Below are 17,603 nucleotides of genomic sequence, written 5' to 3'. Positions count from 1 at the left end.
AGCATCACAGCACAGTCTTCTACTCCTCCCCCCGCCAACCAGACAGGGGAAGGGGCTGTGCCCTCAGTACTTATTGATTCCAAAAATCCGGACTCCGTGGAGCTGGGGCAGCTTGGGGATGAGCACACTCATCAAGGACACAGTGTTGAGGATGAAATGGATCTGGTCATACTTGGTATAGAAGCTGGTGAGGAAGTACCTGGGTGGGAAGGTTGGGAAGAGGCATAAGACTCTGTTTGGAGGACCCCTCCTCCCTCACTCCTGGGTGGGGAGTGGCAGATCCCTGATAGCTGAGGAGTTATGGGAAAGACCCCCAGAACAGAAGCAGGGTGGCAAGATCACCCCATTAAAGAGGTCCCTCCCAACCCAGTCCCCTTGCTTGACCCCAGGTCTGTGGGCTTACATCACTGGCAGGCAGAAAGGCCCATTTGGTGAAAGACAGGGTCAGGGAGGCACAAGGCCTGAGCCCAGCAGAGGACCCGGGGATACTCCAAAGTCCCTTCCTCCGCCCATGCCAAAAGCCAGAGCCGGGGCAGGTTTAAGCCTGGCAGGGTCCAGGGTTTCCCAGGCCCCGGCCTCCTGCTGGCGTCCTTCTCTACTGAAGGCACTCACAGCACAATGGGTGTGATGGTTAAGAACTTCCGAGACGCTGTGAACTGGACCCCATAGTCCATCTGCTCCCAGTGGGTTAGCAACCTCGCCTTGCCCTGGTCCGGAGTCTCGAAGGGTGTCCCCTTCACCGTGTGCAGGAAGATGTACATGCCCTGGAGGGAGGGGCCTTCGTTAGAGGACACAAAAAGCAAAAGGCCCTCCAGCTCAGCTCCTCCACCCCAAAAAAGTGGGCTCTGGGTTATGTGGAGCTGCCCTCTGAGGGGCAGAGGGCTGTGGGCTGGAGGTCAGGATGGAGCAGCTGGGAGCCTGACAGGAGACAGAGGGGACCCACAGGGTGAGAGGGCAGGCCTGGCATGAGGATAAGGCATGGGGAGAACTTAGCTGCAGAAATGCCCCTCTGGCCCAATGTGAGCTTCCCTGTGCCAGAGAGCTGGGGACGAGCGGATGGCCCCTGCTTGCCTGCCAGAGTACAAGCTAGCAAGCAAGGGCTGAGGGTGCAGAGGGGCTGGAGTAGAAGATGGCTGGAGATCTGGACTCAGGAGAGGGGCATTTCTGTGCCAGGCTAGGCGCCTGGGTCCTGGGGACTCTCTGGAGCCCTTAGTTCAGCTCCTAGTGGCCCTCCCTCCAGGTCCCCAAGCCACCCCATGCTGGAGATGTGCACAAATCTGCAGGTTGTCATCCTCAGAGTGCACGCGGCTGGAACCCAGAAGTCGGGAGGAGGCAGAGATGAGAGATGCATCCGGGCTCCGGTGACAGATGTTGTCAGCACGTCACCCTGACATCTGGCCCACGTCTGGGGGGGCTCCTCCGACTCCTCAGCCCCACCAAAGAGCAGCCCACATGGCCTGGGCAGGTAGCAGGCAGACCCTCACCATGTTGTGGATGAGGTTGGTGAGGGTCCAGACAACAGGGACGCTGACAAAGGGGATGCTGAGCAGCACGACATGGAGAAGCCCGATGGCCAGCACGTAGGACAGCCAGATGCCGCGGCTGTTCATCACCCGCGTGTTGGGGTTCACCTCACTGTGTGCCGTGCCCACATTCATCCTGCCGCCCCTCTCGTGCCACTGCTCTGCAAACAAGCGGCACCGGTGAGACAGGTCACACCACTTTCCCTGCCCCCTCACGCCGCCCAAATCCCTCAGGGAGGGAGGCTCTGCTCTCCCCAAGAACTCCGGGCAGTTCAGCTTTGATTCTCAAGCAAGGAGGCCCAAGAAAGGCTGTGTGGACTTAACTCCATTCATTTCCCACCGCTCTCAACTGGGATAAACACCACCAGGCCGCCCCACACTGCCCCACACTGCCGGATGGTGCCCCTCCAGGCACTGGGACTGCCTGGGTGGATAGGTCATCAAGAGGCATCCAGCCCAGAGCAAAGAAACCACTGCCTGTTCCCCAATCTCATCTTCCAGAACATTCCCATGAGGGTCCTCTTCCCAGAAGGTCCAGGGGAGGGGAGAAGAGGCCTGTCCCCTCAGAATCACACAACATAATCCCTCTGGACTATCTTGCCGAGGGCCTGATATGCGGCATCTCCTAACTCTGAGCTCCCCGCACCATTAGAATGAACAAAAGGGGGTGGGGCCCGTGAGAACAGGCAGCAGGAGATGCAATATATAGGGGTCACTGCTTCTACTCTCTCCCCTAATTCTCCAATCCTGGATTTCTCCCAACCCTGATCCAGGAGAACTGACAGAGTGGAAAGAGGGAGAGAGGGAAGAAAAGAGAAGACAACAGACTACGGACAACCTCTGCCCAGACTTGGAGGCCTCTTTCTTGGTGACACAAAACAACCCAGGCAAGATGTTTTATCCTTTTGACAGCCACTCAGGCTAACCCTTGTGATGCCACCCACTCTGCTGCCAAATCACCAGTGCCCTTTTCCCCACCATCGGAGGGGCGAGGATGGAGAACGCGGCCAACGTCTGCAGCTCCCACGAGTCGCTGAAATCCACATCAACACGCCCCTCCCAAGGACACAAAAACTACCCCTGCGGCCTGTCTCCTGCCCCCTTTCCTCTCTGCCTGGCCCAGCCTCACCTCAGCCTCTTTCCCCAGCACCTGCACCATGCTTTCCATTGCCCACCTCCAGTGGCAGAAGTCCTGCAGCAGGAGGAACCAGGAGGGCTGCCCTTGATGCCCCAGAAACAATGCAACCCAGTTGCATTTCTGGATGCACAAAAGGAGGGGAATGAGCAGCCCCTTGTCTAGAGCTCGGCTGTCCCCAGATCCCCAAGGGCCCTGGAACCAGCAGGAGGTGGGAACAGACTGCCTTTGTACTGGCTCACCTCCCTAGGTGAGGGCGGGTCCTGCCTGATAAAGACCTTAGGTCATCACCATGGAAACAATCCTATCTTTCCTGGGGGTGCAGAAAGGGGTCCCAGATGGGGGTATCCGGAAAGTACACAGAAGGCCATCTCCCTCACCCTGCTGCAACAACCCCCCTCAGATTCCGCTGCTATCTATCTCTGGCTAGGATCACAGCCAAGCCTGTGTGGGAGCCAGGATTCTCAAGGATCGGTTCCTTACTTCCAGAATAATGAGAACAAATTTCCTCTTCTCAGGGAGCTCTAGGCTAAGAGACCTCAGGAGAAATGTGACCCACAACACACCTTCCCAACATGCAAACATGCGTGAGATGGCCCAGGGTGCATCCCAGAAGTAATGCTCCTGGGGCCCATCAGCTCAGCCCATTAGGCCGGATAATTGGGCCTAACAGAAACCCAAGGAACTAGAAAACCGGGACTGGCTCGGTTATTTACCTTCCCAGGGCCTTGGAGCTTCAGTTGCCCTAACACAGCTCCTGGGACACGTACTACGCAAAAGCCTGGGGCGGTGGGGAGCTGGCTAAGAAGTAAGGCCTCTGAAGGACTTACTACTAAGGAGAGAGGCAGAGCTCCCCAAGTCTGACCAGAAACTGCTGTCCCTCCCCATTTCTCCCTAACTTAGATAAACAAAGGTGTAGGAGTGCAGAGACCTGTAGCCGTCCCTGGTAATTTGTCTAGCAGTACCAAGGGCTTTGCTGAATCCCAGATCATCCTACACTTCTTTCTTGCTGAGACAGGGCATCCAATGAAGATCAATGAGTCTAGGAGGGGCCTAGACTTAGGACCTAACTGGTACCCTCGGAAGCATCTTCCTGAAGACCGAACACTAGTTGCCCTGACAGCAGAAATCCCAGAAGACCCCCCAAAAGACAGAAGAAATCAAGAAACTAAGAAAACGACTGGCAGCCAGAAAGCACTCCTAAGAGGTTTGTGTGACTAAGGGTACATATCACTTCCATTAGTAAAACAAAACTAAACAAAAAACCCAATTGCCCCTCGCCCAGAGGGAAGAAATGGGGAGAAGAGCCTGGCAGAGGCAGAGTGAGTCTACAGCGGCTGAGGCTGAAAAGTTCTGTTGCCCTAGCTGGCAGGGGGCTGCCCTGGCAGTGCCTGATGTGCTTTCATAACCTGCCTCCAACCAAAGCCTGTAGCAACTCCGTTCTGTTAACTACTTTCTTGCTGGTAGCTCTTTTCTACTCCTTCCCTCCCTTCCCCCCCTTGGCTCCGCACACAAATATCCCTGCCCAACCTGTCAATCTGGCACCTAAGCCTGGGCCACAGTGCGCCCCAGGACATCTGCCAGGTGAGCGCTTCCCATTCTTTCCCCCAAGTAAGGGCAGCCTTTAAGCAGCAAACCTTTTGCCTTCTTGAGGAGGAGCACAAAACATCCAAGCCCAACGGGGAGACCCTGGCAGCATTCCACAATGCCATTTTCATCGGGCCCACCGCCCAACCCGCAGGGCCACAGTCGCTCACCTCTCAGCTCGGGCCCTGCCTCCCGGACTCGCGAGGGCCGTGGGAATGGAAAGACGGCGAGTACCGGGGCGAACCCCCACTAGCTGGGGAAGAGAGTGGAACGAGGAGGTGGAGTCTATGCTATTGTTGGGATTTTCGGCGCGGGACCTCAAGCCGAAGAGGGGCCTTCCGCTCCGCTCCCCAGCCTGGGACCTCGCACTCGGAGCCCGGCCAGCCCGGCCAGCCCGGCCCGGCCCGGCCCGGCCCGGCCCGAAGCCCCACCCCCACCTCCACGGGTTCACCCAGCCCTGGAGGCGGCCAAACCTTTATCCCCGAAGCCAAGCCTCTCCCCATCCCCTCCCCCGGCCCGAGCACTCCTCCCGACACCCTAGACTCGGTCTCCCCCCGCCCCCGCCACTTTCCTCTGTGGGCATCCCTTCGGCTGATGCACCCCCTCGACTGATGCACCTCCTCCCACTTCCGCTCACCCTGCCCAGGTCCCCTTCAGCCCGGGGCGCTTCCCCAGCAGCCCCCACCTTCTTTCCCGCCCCGCCTCTAGCCCCAAGAGGAGGCTCCCGGTTCGGCCACCCCGAAGCCGCTAGCCCGGACTCACCGTACAGGGCCGGCGGTCTAGGGCCCAGGAGGGGTGCCCGGGGGCCGGGGCCGCTGCTGCTCCAGCAGCTGTAACAACCCGCGGCGGCAGCCACCCCGCTGGCAGCTCCGGCCGAATCAGCGCCCCGCGCCAGCCCCCATAACGTCACTGCCCGGCGCCGGCCCGCCAGGTGCCTCCTGGGAGTTGTAGTTTCTTCCTTTGTCCGCCTACGGGCCCTCCCGGTGCCTCCTGGGAGTTGTAGTTTTCTCCCCCTCCGCTGCAGTCTTGGCCTCGCTGGGGCCGCAAGGCCAGACGTTTCAATAGCAAGCGAAACTAACATCAGATGGTACTGCTTTGGCGTGTAACAATTCCTGCTTTTGCGTCCGCGCGCTTCAAGTGCGGTTTACTCTTGCCTGGTTTTGAGATCAGGAAATTCAGTTTTAAGTGACTTGCCATAGGTCCCTGCTTGGGTCCCAGCATGGACCAAAACCCGGAGATTCTGACCCCACGTCAGAGTTTTTTCATACACCTCGCTGGCTCTGCCCTGGCCATATATTGGCTCCACGAGAAACAGCCTAGCCGGGTCCCTTGCCCCGGCAGGCCCTCCTGGAAGCTGGCTTCTCACAACGTTGGTTAGGAGCAGAGTCTGGAGGGCAGAGCATTTGTCCAGAGGCTGGCTACCCTTCAGTTAACTTGAGCCAGGCTGCCAGCCCACATCCTCAGCCACCCCACATTAGGCTTCAGAAGAGGCCACGTGTCTTGGGAAGACTCCATGATAAATCGTTAGGAGCCTGAATTCTAGTCCCAGGTCAGCCTGTGTGGCTTTGGGTGGGAGGCTCCACCTCTCTGGGCCACAATTTTCTCGGCTGCATGCCCCATAGTCAAGGGCACAGATTGTATTGCCAGGCCAGCATAACATAGGCAATCCTTTACCAGCAGTGTGACCCCAAGCAAATAACTTGTCTTAATCTCCAATTCCACATCTATGAAACCCTGTCTCCAAGGTTGTGCAAATTCAAAAGAATGTAGGTAAAGCACCTGTTGCGTTGTAGGAAGCTATTCTGTAGGAGGTTGAACTAAATGGCCCTGAGGTCTCCTGGGCCAGTCCCACTCTCCATGTCACCAAAAAGGCCTTGTTTGAGTCATTTTCACTGCCCCCACCCAGCTTCTAAGTCCACTCTGAACCGCAGGGCTGGGAGAGCAGGGTCAGATGACGTCATGACATGCCAGCCTGACTGGCTGTAAGCACACCCTGATTGGATGTGAGGGGCCAGAAAGGAGAATGCTGGCCCAGGGAAACTGGGGAGCGCTTCCCTGAGACCTCACCTGCCCTTCCCCAGGCGACTGCCAGGAAACAGTCATCACAAAGCTGGAGGGGGCCCCCAGAGGCACCTAGTGGGAAGCAAGTGGATATCTGAACCACTCAGAACAGAACAGGAAGCTTCTCAAATATTTCCAGGGCCAATGGCCAAAGAGCACTCATCCCAAGACTTAAATAATCACCCCAGAGTCTGAAAAAGTTCTACCTTATACAAAAGTTTCTCCTGCTTCGTGGGAGCCCCTTTTTTGTAGTCAGCCTTCTGAAGACATAAGCAAACAACTGAGTGTTGGCCCTTCTACAGAAACCTCCCAGCATTGAGGCAAAAAAGATGTCTTATTTTTTCCAAAGTGAGCCTGCTTGATTCTTTTGACTCTTCTCTGGAATTCTTCCATCGTCCCTCAAGTTGATCGAGCTCTCTGGATATTTGCCAGTTTCTTCACATCTCTGTGAAGTTCAAAGACCGAGACTGGATCCACGTCTCAAATAAGGGCCTGACTAATGCATAGTCTAACGGAAAGATTACCCGACATGCCATGCCCTATTAATAACTCCTGTTATCGAGTTGTTGTTGTTTTTTTCACAATGGGAATGAACAGAGTTCTGACTCACTCTAGGTCTGTGGTAAATTGTAGATCCCTTTTTGCTTAATTTAGCCTGAGTCCCTGTCATCATCTTTCTCCTTCTTTAGCTCTCTGCCTTCGTAATTACCCTGTCTTTACCAAACATCCTTCAGCCATGAATAGGCCTAAGTACTGTTCAGAATGAGTGACAGCACTCTTATGTGGTGCTGGGGAATGCACAACCCCTTGAACAAACAACTGGTAATATGTGCCAAGAGGCTGAAAAGTCACTCAGACCTTAGAGGCATGATTACATTTCTGGTAGCATATTCTAAGGAAGTATACCCCATGTTCATTCCTGCGTTGTTGTTTTTTTATAAGAGTGGAAAACAGAAAGCAACCTAAATGCCCAAGAAAAATACTATGGAGGGGCACCTGGGTGGCTCAGTCGGTTAAGCGCCTGCCTTCGGCTCAGGGCTCCCTGCTCAGTAGGAAGCCTGCTTATCCCTCTCCCACTCCCCCTGCTTATGTTCCTACTCTCGTTGTGTCTCTGTCAAATAAATAAATAAAATCTTTTAAAAAAAAAAGAATAAAAATAAAAAATAAAAGCTTTTATAAACCTGCATATGCAGTAACGGCGATGATAAGAAAAAACAGAGCAACACCGTTAGACCCTGGCACCAGACTGCCAGGGTTCAACAACCAGCTCCTGTACTTACCGGCTGTGTGACCTTAGGGAGGTCACTGAACCTCTCTGTGTTTCAGTTACCACGTTTCTAAATGGAGAGGGGGATGATCATGATCACGCCCACCTCATGTCGCTGTGAGGATTAAATGGCTCCATCAATGTGAAGCACTTCGAGCAATTCCTGGCACCTAGTAAGTGCTCTGTGTTACCTTTTATTAATCCAGTCTACATTTGAATGATGTTTGAGCATCTACTTTACTAGGCTGTGGAAATCCGACAAAATAAAAACAGATCTTGTGTTAAGGTGGAGGGGTTGGGGGCAATCTCCTTCATGCTCTAGTTTCAAACTTTGTGTAATGTGAGATTATGAGTTTTCAATTTTTAATGAATGTGCTTGTATTTTGAAAACAGAGGAAGCCACTCTCAGAGGCTCTCCTGCTCTCTGGGAGCTCCTTAGTCTGCTGAGATAGACACATTCCCCAGCCTTGGTGTTTCCATCTGGCAGGGTGGCGAGGCCTCTGCTTGCCACAGATAGAAGCGTGTGGGCCAAGATAGCAAACATGGGCGGGGTCATAAGCTGGGAACGCATTTCCCGAGATGATGGCAGTGGTGGGAAGTGAGGAGGTGGGGCGTCAAGAAACAGAGCCCCTTTCCCTGACCGCTGGGGGGTGGGGGGAAGCAGGGTGCCCCTCCAATCCTACTACCCCCTCCTCCCCTCCAATTCATTCTTTTACCCCCCTGCTTCCCCTACCTCACCTCCCTCCTTCCTGAAGGAAGGTCACACTTAGACCAAGTGCAAAGAAGAAAAGAGCTGTTTAGTTCATTGGCAGTGGGGTTTGGGTTTGGGTGGGGGGCACCCCAGGCCTGGGGTGGCAGCGGTGGGGAGGGGGGCAGTGATGCTAAGCAGACAAAGAAGCACTGAGTGAGAGCTACTGAGCTGGTGAGAAACAGGGAGCATTGCCAGGGGGGCCTCGCTCTCCGCCCCGCACCCAGCCCTGTGGTTGGCTATTTGGGGCTGGACCCGGCCAGAGCCTCCAGGCCCAGAGCCAAGGCCTGGGAACCAGAACCTCCGTCTGAGAACCAAGAGCAGGGCTGTTCTTTAGACACCCCTCTATCTGCATATTCTTTGATATGGACCATTGACATTTTCTCCCCTGGGAAAAAAGTAGGCTAGACAACTGCGAATATTACAGAGCAAAAGGACAACAGATGGGGAAACTGTGGCTTTAAGAAGAAGTCCCCTAGTGCATCCCAACGGCATTACTACCTCTAGTAGGCCCTACCTCTCTAGAAATCCTGGGGTGGCCACTGCCCCAGATCACCTTCCTCTCCTGTCTAATGCCCACTCCTTCAGCAGTAATAACAACAGCTAACTTATGCAGTGATTGCTGTGTTCCAGGTATTGGGCAAAGGGCTTCACGTGTATAAGCTCTTTTAATCTTTAAAACGCCCTGTGCGGTAGGTATTTTTATTGTCCTGACTTTAAAATGGGAAAATTGCAGTACAGAGAGTTTAAATATTCTGCCCAAGGTCACACAGCTAAGGAAGCAGCATTTCTCCCCAAATCCATTCCCGGCCACACACCTCCCGTCCACTGTGTGCCTCATGTTCCCATAGGTGCCTTGTGAAGACTTCTATCTGCACTGAGGGCACCATATTTCAGTTATCTGCCAAACACCCGCTTCCCCTGCTAGGCTGCTGGCTCTGTGTCTTACTCATATGCATTTCCTCCACACAGTGGGTTCTCAATGAATGTTAGCAGAAGGATAGAACTGACCCGCACATCCCAGATACACCCTCTCTGAGCTCCTAACCATTCTCAGAACACACCTTGTTCTTTCTGGCTCTTACCTTAGTCTGCAGTGCTTTTTCCTCCTAGCCTTTTCCATTTGGTAGACTCCTATTCATCCCTCAAGGCTATCCCTGACGTGTCACCTTCTCTGTGAAGCCTTCTCCAACTGCCCAGGCAGAGTCTACTGCTCAGACCTCCGCGTTCCTCTGACCTCTGCAAACACCCCAGCTAGAGCCCACCCCATGGCTATCAGGTGCACAAATCTGGCTTCATCTATTGTCTGGGGGACATTTTACCTCTCTCTGCATCCCCGATGTCTAAGAGGCCCAGGAGGTATGAGTTGAACAAACAAAAGATGGATGGGTATACGCCCCCTTTGTCATTTCCCACGAGGAACTTTCCAGCAAAGGTCTTTCCTGCCCCTCCTGCCTAAACTGCTCAGTAAACTGGCATTAGATGAGTCCCTGGCTGACACAATGGGTAAAGTAGCTAGCCCTCCTCCTTTCCTTTTAATTATCCCTCTCTATCCAGGCTGGATGTGGGAGCCTTCCACTTCAGGGAGGTAGGGACCTGAAGGCCTACTTTCTCTCCTCCAAGGTCACATCTTAGAGGCATGGAGTTACTGCCCTTGAAGGGAGGAGCTAGGACTCAGCTCAACCAGAGTGGGTGTCTCTCCTGGGCCCTGCACTTGGGAGCCAGGCCCTGCCATACCTCAACTTCTTCCCTGCCCCACCATAATAGACACACTAAACATCAGGCTGGAAGGGATCTCAGAGAACATGAGGTCCAGAGAACCAAAGGTCCAAGGGGATTGGAGAGGGATGCAGCCAATGGCAAAAGTGGTCTTGGGCCCAGCCCAAGGGTTTTCCCATGTACACCATAAGCCACGGCAAAGAATGGAACACCCCAGTCCTAGTTCCTTCAGTCCTGCACCATAGCTTCCACTCAGGCCTTTACCACGTCCCACCTGGACTGTCCCAGTAACTGGTCTTTCTTCCACCAATACATCCTCCACACGACCAGAAAGTGATCGAAACATCAAAGCTAATCTTAAAACCCTTCATCCACCAGCCACTAAATCAAATCCCAATTCTTACATGGTATGAAAGACCACAAGGATCTCGTCCCTTTCCACTTCAACCATAGTCTTTGCCACCACCCCTCCATTCCACAGTCTAGGGGAAGCCAAACCTTCTTGTGCTCCCCTGCTCTTGCTCATATCCTGTTTCTCCACCTGATGCGCTCAGCCTTGAAGACCCAGCACAGATGTTGCTCCTTGGTAAAGCCTTCCCTGATATCCTGGAGAAGTGAGTGTATCAGGTAAGAATGCTTCCAGCTGAAAGCAACAGAAAACCCAAGGAGCTTTTAAAAGTCCTCATCCACTGAACACATGCCAGACCAAGATTAATCAGAATCTCTGTGGTGGGGGGCGCCTGGATGGCTCGGTCGTTGGGCGTCTGCCTTTGGCTCAGGTCATGGTCCCAGGGTCCTGGGATCGGGCCCCACATCGGGCTCCCTGCTCAGCGGGAAGCCTGCTTCTCCCTCTCCCACTCCCCCTGCTTGTGTTCCCTCTTTCGCTGTCTCTGTCAAATAAATAAATAAAATCTTTAAAAAAAAAAAAAAGAATCTCTGTGGTGGGCGCGGGCACCAGTAGTTTTCAAAACCTCCCCTATTCTAACGTGAAGCCAAGTTGAAAATCACTGAAGGAGGGGTTTATTTTTCTCACATAATGAAAGAAGCAGGCGGTTGCTAGTGTTGGTTGAGTGGCTCAGTGATATTCAGGCCAATTTCTCAGTGATACTCTTGACCTTTCCTTCCTGCTTTGTTGCCTCATGGTCACAGGATAACTATGGTTGACCCTCCATGTTCAAAGCAGGGAGAAAGCGGTAGGGAGAAGGATGGGGCCATCCTCGTTTATAAACAAATCAAAGACTGTCCCAGAAGGCCCTTCAGCAGACTTCCCCTTAGATGTCCACAAAGGAGGCTGGGAAAATGCGCAACAGGATTTCTGATAGACTGAGGGGACCAATCAGGCTCTGTCAGGAGGGATCGAGTACATTGTTCCTCCCAAATCGGCAGGTGGTATAAAGGAAGGAAATAAGAAAGAGATATTGAAGGGGGGCAGAATACGCCACCCCAAAATATGCCACTTTGACATTACGATTATTTTGAGCTCAATTCACATTAAAAAAAAAAAAAACAGATGCAAGAAGGGTATTCTAGTCTCCCCCCTTTTTTTCCCCTGAAAACAGGAGACAAAACTCTCATGTGAAAGATGCCCTCCTGGTACCATTCGATGGGGAGTCAAATCTGAGAGACTTCTGTACAAACAGACCTTGTTAAAAATAATCTTTCTCTTTCTCTAGCCTCTCCGTATATTCAGCCTAGCATAAAAGTATTCGCAACTTGCCACCTTTTTAGGTCTTCATTTCCTTACGAGGCTCCTGGGTGGCGTAAAGCTTACATAAATGTGTGTGCTTTTCTCCCGTTGATCTGTGTTGTGAGTTCAGTCCGCAGGCCCCGCTGAAAAGCCCTAAAGAGGGAAGAGGGAAAATGTCACCTCCCCGGCAACACGGCGTTGACAGCCGGCAGATTCTGCCACCGTTACTTATTCTCTCTCTGGGTCTGAAAGCTCCTCGTACTCACGTCAGACATCACGTGAACACCCGGGGAGACATGGATCAACATGTCCATGTCTTCCTTCTAGCAGTTCTCAGCTCTCAGCTCAGGCTGCACATGAGACATGCCTGCAGAGCTTGTGATAAATACCAGCACCTAGACCCAGCCACCGAGAGTTGAATTTAATCAATCTGGGTGAAGAACAGGGTCTGTGTCCCCTTCAGCGAGCACAGTTCTTGGGACACGAAGCACACAGCACATCCTCGCTGAGCAGAGGAATGAATGGCAGAGAATTTCTGCCCCAACCTTGTCAACCCCCAGCCTGCACTGCGCACCATCCCCTGTGGTTCCCCCTTCCTCTGCGTTCCTTCTCTGCTCAGCATGGCCCTTAGCTACCCTCAGTTAACCACATGTGTGCTCCAGGTAGACCCTCCTGTCTACACATTGCCTGCTTCTCCTGCCCCTGTTGTGCTGGGCACCCCAGTCCTGCTCTCTCTCTCTCTCGGTAGCTGCCCTCGTCTGAGAAGGACATCCTTCCATCAATAGCCAGGCTCACTTCGGGCGCCTTAGTTAGCTAAACTCCTGCCCAGGGTGAGAGAAGAACAGCGTGAGGGGTAGGATTCCAAATGTTTGCTCTTCCACATTCAGCCACAATCCCAAAATGGACACGCAAGTTTTCAGTGGCAGAATGCCTAACAAGCAACTTAACAAGCAACCCACAGACAAAATTTTCGCTTTTCCTGCCCAAGTGTAGAAAATGTGTCTTATCTGATTTCTTGGACAAATGTGAGTCTGAGAAGTGCCCCTGTTACCGCCACAAGCATGAGTCACTGGTGAGTGTCTCCGGAGATGATATCATCCGATATCAGACTCTGGCCCTCATCACACTTCTGAAACTGCTTGATCAAAGGTCACCTCCAGGGACAGCTTCACGGGCACACGGCCTGTACCATCCCACAGAGCCCCGGGCCCCACACTCAGGAGGGTTCTGCACTTGGTTTTATAATCCGCTGTTGCCATCTCGAAATTCTTAACAGTTTTTGAACAAGGGGCCCTACATTTTCATTTGGCACTGGTCCCTGAAATTATGTATCAGCTTCTGGTCGCTCATAGTCTCTTACAAAATCCAGCGAGGTTTTTTCCTTCTTAGTAGGGTCTCCACAGCATATGACCTCAGCCTCCTTTGTGCAAGAAAGGAGGTGTCCTGTGACACTCCACTCCCCAGTTCTCTTTCACTGCATTAGGAGAGGGTGCTGTAATAGGGTTGCGTGGGGTGCAAATGACGATTGAGATCAAGAGGCCCTGGGGAACGAGCCCTCCCTGGCTCCCAGACATGAGGGAGACTTAAAAGGACCAACTTGGGAGTCCAGGGCTCCAGCAAACAGAGACAACCGGAGTCAGCTCCAACCCAAAACAGAAAATCAGCCGGAAAACTTATAGGGGACCGTATCAGACTTCAGACACCTTCCAACTTCCTGGAGGGGCTTCCAACTTCCTGGAGGGGCTCCAGACTTCCAACTCCTGGAGGGGCCATCCACCCATGGTGCAGAGGACAAACGAAAACTGAGCCACAGTGTCCTCTACCAGGCAAGAGCGTTGGGCACCAGAGTGTTGGGAGGAGTCAGGAGATGAGGTCCAAGTTTTGCAAGGAAAAGGCTGAGGGAAGTTCATTTACCACGGAAGAAGGTGGCCCAAGGCATGGTAGAAGGACAGAGAAGGAGAGTGGGGGAGGGACAGAATTGGGGGAGACGGCTGCTGGAGGCAGTGGATGTGAGATGGGGCCCACCCAAATTCTGCCCCCCGACCCCCACCCCAGGCCTGCCGAGCCGGGATCCTTCTGCTGGGCCAGGCTCTTGGCAAGCGGCAGAGGTTTTGGAAGGCAGAGTCTTAGCTCTGGCTCAGAGAAGAGGGACAGAAGATGGCGATGTTCAAGGCCTTAGTGGGGGAGCCTAAGACAGAGAAAGGAATTGGGGCCCGGTCTCCCCATGGCAGAGTTCATCAGGGTCCAGGATCTGCCCTGTCTTGGCATCTCCTGGCCAGGCCATGGCTCAGGTATCTGACACCTGGGGCTCAGAGTCACATGCCAGGAAACCCAACACTCTTGGGCCCCAGCCCCCAATTTCCATCAGCTACAGGCAAACAGGGTTTCTGGAGGAGGAAGCGGGTCTCCGGAGTCAGGCACCAGGGAGACAGACTACTTCCGGGGAGAGGACACACAGGAGAAGGCTCTCCCACCAACAGGGGTGAGAGGTTGAGAGGAGGAGAGAGGGGAGGGGGGAGGAAGAGCGGGGTGGAGAGGACAAAGTTGGGGCAGGCAGAGGGGTGGGTGGTCCAGGAAAGGGGGGAGATGGCCATAGAAAGCAGGCCTTAGTCACCTAGCCTAGCTGAATGCCCTGAAGTCCGATCGCTGACCTGTCTTCCTTGTCTCTTTTATATGAGTGCCAACCTGGCCCTCTGGCAGCCACCCAGGTAGCCTGGCAGAGAAAGACTTTATTCCAATAGGAGAAACTAATACATGCGTGGAAGCAGAGACTTGGAAGCCCCCAGACCCAAAGTGACCAACAGGGTCTTGGACCAAGAGACTTCATAGATTAACCCTCCAGAAACAAAGAGATGCTAGAAGAATCTCAGGCCCAGGGGACCTCTTACCCAAAGGGCCTGAAAAGGGAGCCTTAAACCCCAAAGAAGAAGCAAAAGTCAACCAGACCTGAGTGAACCCCCAAAGGAAGGCCCCCGCCCTCAGAGCCCGCATGGGGGAAACCTCCAGAAGAGAGAGCTGGTGGTGGGGAATGTGTGGAATGGAATTCTCTCGACTCATTCTTCCTTTATGGGGCTTTTCTTCCCCAGCTCCTACTTCACTCCAGGACTATGCCAATCTTCAGCCATGCTCCCACCAGCCGGTCCCCTGCTGTCTCTCCTGCTGGTGATAGGCACATGTGGCACGGAGCCCAGGCCCCGGGTCCCTCCTCAGGGCTGCTACGTGGCCGAAGAAGCTGGTGAGCGGACATTCCGTTGCAGCCAGGCGGGCCTGAGCGCGCTGCCCACCGGCATCCCCAACGACACACGCAAGCTCTACCTGGACGCCAACCGGCTGGCCTCGGTGCCGGCAGGAGCCTTCCAGCACCTTCCTGTCCTGGAGGAGCTGGATCTGTCCCATAACGTCCTCGCCCACCTCTCAGGGGCCGCGTTCCGGGGCCTGGAGGGCACGCTGCGCCACCTCGACCTCTCTGCCAACCGGCTGGCCTCGGTGCCCGTAGAGGCCTTCGTGGGCCTGCAGGTCCAAGTAAATCTGTCCGCCAACCCATGGCGCTGTGACTGTGCCCTGCGAGAGGTGCTCGGGCAGGTGAGGCTGACACCGGGCCCTGGAACAGGCATCGTGTGCGGCCCTGGAGCCCGCCCCGACCTCGTGGGGCAGGAGTTCCTGCCTCTGGCGGGCGAGGAGGAGCTGTGCGGGGCGGGGCGGGCCGGGGCCCAGCGGAGCACTGATGTGGCCCTGCTGGTCACCATGGGGGGCTGGCTGGTGCTCGTGGGGGCTTATCTGGCCCACTATGTGTGGCAGAACCGGGAGGAGCCCCGATGTCCCCTCAAGCGGGCCCCGGTGCTGCCCGGGCGCTCCGAGGACTCCTCCACCCTCAGCACAGTGGTCTGAGGACCGGGGCCACCCCTCCAGCCCCCTCTGATGACCTGGCCTACATTCCTCCCCCTCTGCCCTCTCCTTTCCCCTGACCCTCTCTGCCTCCTCTGCAACCCCATCCCATCCCAATTCCACCCCCCTTCCTCTCCCATCTCCCCCAAAAACCCAATCTCTCTCTCAACCAACACCCTCTGTGGGGCCTGGAGTGTTTGGTGCCTACTCTATCTCGGAGACCCAAAGTTCCCAAGTCCCCACGGTGGGGGGCAACAGAACAGAGAATGACAGTAGATGGTACGAATGCCCACTCAGAGGTAGGGGCAGGCGGCTGTGGGAACACAGAGGAAGAAGCCTCTACCCGGCTGAGTGATCTCCAGGCTTCACTGTGTGGATGTTTGAGCTGACTCTTCAAGAACGAGAAGGGCTTTGGGCAGGAGAGGGAGGACCCCAGCTACAAAGTGGTGGACAAAGGCAAAGAGGATGCAAACAACTCAGAAATTATGGGCAGCAACGAGACATTCCTGGGGACTGAAGTAGAGGGTGCAGAGAGAGAGGAGGGGAGGCTGGGCCCTGTGGTCTCCTGCTCTCCTCTCTCCACCTCTGCTGAGAAGCTCCACCCTCACTTCCTGCCTCTCTCTCTTGGCCCCAGGCTCCTCTCCCTCTGCCCTCTGTTGGGGACCCCCCTGGCTTAGAGGGCCCTGCTTCCTTTTCCAGAGATGCCCCATCTCTCTGCTACCTCCTTTATACACTGACGGGCTTTCTGAACCCTTTCCCTTGGGAGAAGAGTGGTCTCCTCTATGTCGGAGCTGAAGATGGGTCACTGGGAGCTGGAGGGGGATGGGGACTAGGAGATCTCCCACCCCCAGAATATCACTGGACAACTCAATAAAGTCACTTTTATTAATGCCCCTGACCTCTTCCTTATTGTTCACCTCATTGAACACCTGTGGCCTGACAATGAGGAGTGGGAGGGTGTTGAGCTCTTTACCATAGCCTCTGCCACCGCTTCGGTGGTGGGGGCTCCCACTGGGCTGGATGCCAACTCCTCTCTCCCCTCCCACCTCCCAGCTCCTGACACTGGAGTCGATCTGCTAGGGATGCCAGGGCCTGTGAATTAATGATGATGGAACCAGAATGGAGGATGGGAGGAGGCTGGAGGGAGGACAAAGAGGGAGGAGCGAAGGAGGACAACGTCCAAGCATCAGTCATCAGCTGGCAGCCTCCAGCCTGTGGATGGGGCAGAGGAAGCAAAGGGAGAGGGAGCTGCTCCCCTCTTGGCAATCTGTCTTTTCTCCCAGTGGGAGTCTGAGCAGGGGGTACAGAGAAATTAGATGTGCTCAAAGTTAATGAAGGAATTCCTGGGGTGGCAGAGACCAAGTCGGCCAAAGGAGGGGGGCCCTATGAGATATCCCTATCACCAAATTGGCTTCTCAAGGGACCAAAGGGGTCAACACACCCCATCCCTTGCCTCCATGTAGGGTGATCCAGCCATGCGGCCTCCGGGGAGGAAACAGCTGCTTTGGGGAAGCTCATGGGAACCCCAATAGAAGCTGAAGATAAAACCACTGAACCAGTGCTCCACCCAGTTTGGGGCAGAGCCTGGGGTAGATGGGGCAGCCATTCAAGGAGAAGCAAAGAGGAACCCGTCACCTCCCCAGACCCTCTGCCCCACCCTGACTTCCCTGTCTCCTTTCCACCACCACCACCCTTCCTCTTGCCATCTCTGAGGCTCCCTCCACCACTCCAAGGCTGAGCTCCCTCATATCATCCAGGAAGCTTCAACTTGACTCATCTCCGAAAAACCTGGGACCCCCACCCCATCCTCTTTTTCAGGAGACATGGGCCTCCCACTTTCAGGGATGCTCAGGGGTGGGGAAAGAACAAGGATGTGGGAATTTTCAGGCTGCAGTTCGACCTCCACCCCAGCCACACCCCGGCCTGGGCCTTGGAATCTTGGCCCCAATCCTATCAAACCCTCCATCAGTTTCTCCCCTGCCACTGTCTGT

The 17,603-nt window shown here is 54.6% G+C and overlaps 2 protein-coding genes across 5 annotated transcripts; one reads left to right on the top strand and one right to left on the bottom strand.

Moving 5' to 3' along the window:
• Positions 1–6: 6 nt before the first annotated feature.
• ORMDL3 (ORMDL sphingolipid biosynthesis regulator 3) lies at positions 7–5,144 on the bottom strand. 4 transcript variants are annotated; one of them, XM_006749590.3, is made up of 4 exons: positions 5,008–5,144; positions 1,485–1,684; positions 613–764; positions 7–199 (listed from the first exon to the last, which is right to left on the bottom strand). In XM_006749590.3, exons 2-4 carry the CDS (start codon positions 1,656–1,658, stop codon positions 64–66), a joined length of 462 nt encoding a protein of 153 aa, XP_006749653.2. In that variant the 5' UTR covers positions 1,659–1,684; positions 5,008–5,144; the 3' UTR covers positions 7–63. The 4 variants fall into 4 exon arrangements, with proteins under 4 accessions (XP_006749653.2, XP_081661176.1, XP_081661175.1 ...); XM_081805050.1 differs by having other exon boundaries at positions 1,485–1,679; positions 5,008–5,119; XM_081805049.1 differs by lacking the exon at positions 5,008–5,144 and adding an exon at positions 4,416–4,648.
• Positions 5,145–14,432: 9,288 nt separating this feature from the next.
• LRRC3C (leucine rich repeat containing 3C) lies at positions 14,433–16,655 on the top strand. Its single transcript, XM_081805047.1, has one exon. It carries the CDS (start codon positions 14,794–14,796, stop codon positions 15,613–15,615), a length of 822 nt encoding a protein of 273 aa, XP_081661173.1. The 5' UTR covers positions 14,433–14,793; the 3' UTR covers positions 15,616–16,655.
• Positions 16,656–17,603: the final 948 nt, after the last annotated feature.

Source organism: Leptonychotes weddellii, chromosome 15 (genome assembly GCF_054177405.1).
Source record: "Leptonychotes weddellii isolate Sample4059 chromosome 15, ASM5417740v2, whole genome shotgun sequence".
NCBI lineage: Eukaryota > Metazoa > Chordata > Mammalia > Carnivora > Phocidae > Leptonychotes > Leptonychotes weddellii.
Note: the sequence above shows the minus strand (reverse complement) of the source record. Positions and strands in the feature narration are given on the sequence as shown.

What these genes read in the sequence shown, in the direction of transcription:
- ORMDL3 (XM_006749590.3), bottom strand. Translation starts at nt 1,658, where the DNA reads ATGAATGTGGGCACGGCACACAGTGAGGTGAACCCCAACACGCGGGTG. An exon ending in CCAACCTCATCCACAACATG is followed by an intron (nt 765 to 1,484) that starts GTGAGGGTCTGC and finishes CCCTCCCTCCAG; the next exon opens with GGCATGTACATCTTCCTGCA. An exon ending in ACCATCACACCCATTGTGCT is followed by an intron (nt 200 to 612) that starts GTGAGTGCCTTC and finishes CTTCCCACCCAG; the next exon opens with GTACTTCCTCACCAGCTTCT.
- LRRC3C (XM_081805047.1), top strand. Translation starts at nt 14,794, where the DNA reads ATGGGGCTTTTCTTCCCCAGCTCCTACTTCACTCCAGGACTATGCCAA.